Source organism: Heteronotia binoei, chromosome 13 (assembly GCF_032191835.1).
Source record: "Heteronotia binoei isolate CCM8104 ecotype False Entrance Well chromosome 13, APGP_CSIRO_Hbin_v1, whole genome shotgun sequence".
In the NCBI taxonomy this organism is placed as follows: Eukaryota; Metazoa; Chordata; class Lepidosauria; order Squamata; family Gekkonidae; genus Heteronotia; species Heteronotia binoei.
The window spans coordinates 11647068-11653270 of NC_083235.1; the positions used below are offsets into that span (position 1 = coordinate 11647068).

Here is a 6203-nt window from a genome sequence, read left to right on the forward strand (position 1 = left end):
GGGCCACTGGCCTGATCCAACATGACTTCTCTTATGTTCTTATGTGACACAGAGTGTTGGACTGAATGGCCATTGGCCTGATCCAAACATGGCTTTTCTTATGTTCTTATGTGACACAGAGTGTTGGACTGGATGGGCCATTGGCCTGACCCAACATGGCTTCTCTTATGTGACACAGAGTGTTGGACTGGATGGGCAATTGGCCTGATCCAGCATGGCTTCTCTTATGTTCTTATGTGACACAGAGTGTTGGACTGGATGGGCCATTGGCCTGATCCAACATGGGTTCTCTTATGTTCTTATGTCTGGGGCAGTGATGCTCTGCATTCTTGGTGCTTGTGGGGGGCACAGTGGGAGGGCTTCTAGTGTCCTGGCCCCACTGATGGACCTCCTGATGACACCTGGTTTTTGTGGCCTCTGTGTGACACAGAGTGTTGGACTGGAGGGGCCATTGGCCTGATCCAACGTGACTTCTCTTATGTTCTTATATCTAGTGTTGCTCTGTATTCTTGGTGCTTGGGGGCACAGTGGGAGGGCTTCTAGTGTCCTGGCCTCACTGATGGACCTCCTGATGACACCTGGGTTTTTTGGCCACTGTGTGACACAGAGTGTTTGACTGGATGGGCCATTGGCCTGATCCAACATGGTTTCTCTTCTGTTCTTTTTGTGGGAGGGTTTTTGCAGAGGGGGGGGCAGGGCCTCGTCTCACTTTGCTGTTTGGCGTCTCAAGGGTTCAGAGAGGCTCTCCTGCGTGCTGGAGGTGGAGGGGATTTCGGTCATGGTGCCAGCGTCTCTGGAGGAAGGCGAGAGGGGAACCTCGCATCGTGTGCAGTGCCAGCCCCGGACGTACAGTTACACCCAGCCTTCCCCTGAGCTTCACGCCCCCCTCTTTGTCCTGGTGGGGGAGAACCGGCGCCTTGATAGCCGTGGAGACCTGCATGGTAAGCAAGGTGGGGTGGGGAACGGGGGGATTTGGGGTGTGGGGATAACCTTAGCGCTCTCTTCATGTGTGTGTATGTGCATGTACATTCATGTACGTATACGTTCATACATAACAGGGATGGGGAACCTTTTTTCTGCCAAGGGCCATATGGATATTTATAACATCATTCACGGGCCATAAAAATTATCAACTTAAAAAACAGTGCTCCGCAGAGGGAGAATGATTCACGCCAGCAAAATTAATGCAAATAATTGTTTTTCTGTTTCAGGTCATGTGGGGAGAGCCTAATCTGGTGCGTGCACACACACACACACACACACACTGGGCCCGTCGCCCTAGGCAAATGCATAGGTCCAGGACTTTTTTGTAGAAAAAGCCCAGCAGGAACTCAGTAGTATATTAGACCACATTCCCTAATATTAGCATATTAGGCCACACACTCATTAGCATATTAGGCCACACCCTCTGGGATCATCAAGTGCAAACTGAACTGTGACAGTAACTTTTCCAGGCCCTGCAGCAATTCTGGCCGGCCAGGCCCCAGGGAGGCTGCCTTACAGTACATCTGGGCCCTGTGATCCCTGCCTGGCCCTGGGGAGGCTGCTGCACAGCGCGACTGGGCCCCACGATTCTCGCTGGCCAGCCAGGCCCCAGGGAGGCTGCCACATGGCTCAGTTCGGCCCAGCAATCCCCGAGGGCCACACCAAGTGACCTCGAGGGCTGTATACGGCCCTCAGGACGGAGGTTCCCCACCCCTGATGTACATACAGACACATACTCATACAGTGACCCATATAAAGGGGTATCGGACTCATTTGTTATGTGGACTGGATCTGATGTAAATGAGACCTTGTCGGGCCGGGCCATGCGTATCATAAAATGTAATACCAAATAACAGAGATATAAACTTTATAAAGGACACGGACAAACACAATTAAAGGGAGGGTGGAGGCATGAAACCTTGAAGGTCAGGGGTGAGGGAGCAGGCTGTGTAGGGTTTCCAGCAGTGGGCTTTGGGGCTCCAGTGTCCTGTGGGAGGTTAGCCCTCCCGGAGTGACTAAAGGAAGAAACCAGTAAAAGCAAGATTGCAAAACAGTAAATGCTGCCTAACAAAATTATTCAAAATGAGGCCCAATGCACGTGATCTTAATGTTCGTAATTCATAACAGTAAATGAGATTACTCTTTCTCAGCGCACGCTGCTTTTTAAGCACATTGAATGCGAGCCAGTTTGGTGTAGCGGTTAAGGGTGTGGACTCTAATCTGGGAGAGCCGGGTTTGATTCCGCACTCCTCCACCTGCAGATGTGACCTTGGGTCAGCCACAGCTCTCGCAGAGCTGTTCTGCTCAAGAGCAGTTTTGTCAGAGCTCTCTCAGCCCCACCTACCTCACAGGATTTCTGTTCTGGGGGGGAAGGGAAAATGGGATTGTAAGCCACTCTGAGGCCCTGTTCACACAGCGTGTTGAGTCCGTGTTAAACTTCGTTCCGGATATTATCAATCAGACTGCCATACTGCAATTCGAATCACTTCACGGTGAAACCGTCTTCTGCCGTCCACACGACGGCACCATGCAGTTCTTTTTCCCTCCATTTTTATGCACATGTGCGCACATGCGCATAGGTTAAAACATGTGGTTATGTGGTTATGCACCTATCGCTAAGTGGTAAAAAAAAAATGGCGACTGTAAACCGGATGTCTGAGGCTCCTTTTGCTCTGGGACAACCTTCAGACATCCGGAAGTTGGTCGAGAACTATCCAGATGGGGAAACTACGAGGTGAAACCGGAGAACTCAGAAAACACCACAAAGGAGCAGGTAACAAAATACTCCGGTTCCGAGAAGGATTTGGGGGGGCTACTACGAGTTAATACCGGGAGGCAGATGTTGCTGTCTGATCAGCCACTTTTAATCCGGTATGAAAGAGCAGTGACAACTGATTATACTGTGCATCTGAACAGCCCCTGAGACTCCCTTGCCTAGCAGACAGCGGGGTATAAATCCAATCTCCTCCTCCTTTCTTCTTTCTAATTCTTTCTTCCTCCTCCTCCTTTTTCTTCCTCCTTCTCCCTTCTTCCTCCCCCTTTCTGACAAGCCATGTGCAAACTTTACAGCCCCCACCGTACTTCTTTAAGAAGAAGAAGACTGCAGGTTTATATCCCGCCCTTCTCTCTGAATCAGAGACTCAGAGCGGCTCACAATCTCCTTTACCTTCCTCCCCCACAACAGACACCCTGTGAGGTGGGTGGGGATGGGAGGGCTCTCACAGCAGCTGCCCTTTCAAGGACAACCTCTGCCAGAGCTATGGCTGACTCAAGGCCATTCCAGCAGCTGTAAGTGGAGGAGCAGGGAATCAAACCCGGTTCTCCCAGATAAGAGTCCGCACACTTCACCACTACACCAAACTGGCTCTCACCTCACCAAGCTGGATGCACTGCCGTCTTCTAAGCTTGTGAGAACCTGAGTTGGTTTGCCACTGTCTTCCGCTGCGTCAAGAATGGGAAAGGCAAAATTAACAGCATCAACAATGGAGTCCAGTATTCACCTCTTTCCTTTCTTGCTCCCCTCCTCTCCCTGCCCAGTGAACCTGTATAATTGTTCCGCTGGCCGTTCGGACTGCAGCCGTTGCAAAGCCGCCCCCGACCACTTCAACTGCGTCTGGTGCCTGCTGGGAGAGGTGCCCAGCTGCGTCTACAAGGGACAGTGTCCCACCAAGGACGGTATGCCCACTTGTCCATCGCCCGTCATCCACTCGGTAAGAATCGTTGAATCTGCTGTTCCAGTAGCAGGGGAGGTATATGTATTTTTGCCTCGGGAGATGTGAGCTCTTCCCATTCCAGGTTTTGTATAGAACTTTAACCAGGAATCATCCATAAGAACATAAGAGATGCCATGTTGGATCAGGCCAAAGGCCCATCCAGTCCAACACTCTGTGTCACACAGTGGCCAAAAAACCCCCAGGTGCCATCAGGAGGTCCATCAGTGGGGTCAGGACCCTTACACTGTTCCCTCCCCCAAGCACCAAGAATACAGAGCATCACCGCCTCAGACATAAGAACATAAGAGAAGCCATGTTGGATCAGGCCAATGCTCCATCCAGTCCAACACTCTGCGTCAGTGGCCAAAAAAACGCAGGTGCCATCTGGAGGTCCATCAGTGGGGCCAGGACACTAGAAGCCCTCCCACTGTGCCCCCCCCCCCAAACACCAAGAAGACAGAGCATCACTGCCCCAGACAGAGAGTTCCATCAGTACCCCATGGCTAATAGCCACTGGTAGACCTTTCCTCCATGAATGCATCATAAGAACATAAGAGAAGCCATGTTGGATCTGGCCAAGGGCCCATCCAGTCCAACACTGTGTCACAGTGGCCAAAAAAACCCAGGTGCCATCAGAAGGTCCATCAGTGGGGCCAGGACACTTGAAGCCCTCCCATTGTTGCCCCCCCAAGCACCAAGAATACAGAGCATCACTGCCCCAGACAGAGAGTTCCACCAGTACATGGCTAATAGCCACTGGCAGACCTCTCCTCCATGAATCTGTCATAAGAACATAAGGGAAGCCATGTTGGATCAGGCCAATGGCCCATCCAGTCCAACCCTCTGTGTCACACAGTGGCCAAAAAAACCCAGGTGCCATCAGGAGGTCCATCAGTGGGGCCAGGACACTAGAAGTCCCCTCACTGTTGCCCCCACCAAGCACCAAGAATGCAGAGCCTCACTGCCCCAGACAGAGTTCCATCTATACATTGAGCGCCCACGAGTTCTTGTATTGTGAGAAAGAGAGAAAAGTACTTCTTTCTCTGCCTTCTCTGTCCCATGCAGAATCTTGTCAACCTCTGTCATGTCACCTCTCAGTCGACGTTTCTCCAAGCTAAAGAGCCCCGAGCGTTTTAACCTTTCATAGAGAAAGTGTTCCAACCCTTGAATCATTCTAGTTGCTCTTTTCTCCACTTTTGCAATGCTGTAATATCTTTGTTGAGGTGTGGTGACCATAGCAACTGGGCTTTGTTCTTATGGCAGGTAGCAAAGCTGTAGCTGGGTGTGTACTCTTTTGGATTGCTAGGGGAAGAGCACTTACGTGACTAAATATGAAATTCTGAATGAGCAGAACAGATAAAAGAACAGATAAAAGAAAGCCCTTTTTCACCCAAAAGAGTAATTAACACATGGCAGGGGTGACCAACCGTAGCTCTCCAGATGTTTTTTTTGCCTACAACTCCCATCAGCCCCAGCCATTGGCCATGCTGGCTGGGGCTGATGGGAGTTGTAGGCAAAAAAAACCATGGAGAGCTACTGGCCACCCCTAACACATGGCATTCACTGCCTCCAGAAGTGGTGGCAGCTACAGGCACAGACAGCTTCGAAAGGGGATCGGTTAAACATGCGGAACAGAGAGGTGGAGGAAGAAGGCACAGTCAGGTGGGTGGCATGGAGTGGAAAGAAAGGGGAGGCATGAGCAGCACCGGTGCATGAGAGTAGGCAGGGTAGGTGGTTGCCTAGGGCGCTACCCTGCCTGGTGCCCCCTTACTCCCCTACACTCCTCGGCTTCCTTGGAAACCTCTCAAGAGTACACCGTTTTAGTGGCGCCCGGCCGCTTTCAAGCTGAAAGCGGCAGGGTGTTGCTAAAACACCGCACTCTCGGAAGAAAGGCGCCGCTCTGTGAAGGCGCTACTCGGCCGCTTTCATCCCGAAAGTGGAGGGGCGCTGCTAAAATGGCTTGCTTTTCAGAAGATTCGAAGGAAGCCTCTGAAGATCCAGGTCGCCTGCACAATGATGTCACCTTGTGACGGCATTGTGGCGTGTGCGCACAATGACCAGAGCGGGGGGGGGGACGCGGTGCAGGGGTCTGCTAGGAGTGGCGGAACCCCTAGTCCCGGGCCTGGGCATGGGGAGGCACTGGTGGTGGTCGGAAGGGAGCCCGTGGGCACTGTCTGCCCAAGGCCCTCCAAAACCTGGAAGTGGCACAGAAAATAGGAGCGGAGATTTTTTCTGACTAATGACTGGGCCTTTTTGTTTTGCTTCCTCTTTCTGGATTTAGTCAGCGCTAAAGACCTTAGAGCCAGTTTGGTGTAGTGGTTAAGTGCGCGGACTCTTATCTGGGAGAACCGGGTTTGATTCCCCACTGCTCCACTTGCACCTGCCGGAATGGCCTTGGGTCAGCCATAGCTCTTGCAGAGTTGTCCTTGAAAGGGAAGCTTCTATCAGAGCTCTCTTCAGCCCCATCTTCCTCACAGAGTTTGATTCCCCACTTCTCCGCTTACA

General features: G+C 51.8%; 1 protein-coding gene across 1 annotated transcript in view; it reads left to right on the top strand.

Moving 5' to 3' along the window:
* The window catches only part of LOC132581839 (plexin-B3-like), a 169398-nt gene that overhangs the window by 83943 nt on the left and 79252 nt on the right, over nucleotides 1-6203 (top strand). Inside the window, 2 exon segments of the mRNA XM_060253256.1 lie at nucleotides 731-941; nucleotides 3523-3695. Of these exon segments, the coding sequence (XP_060109239.1) occupies nucleotides 731-941; nucleotides 3523-3695 (384 nt within the window).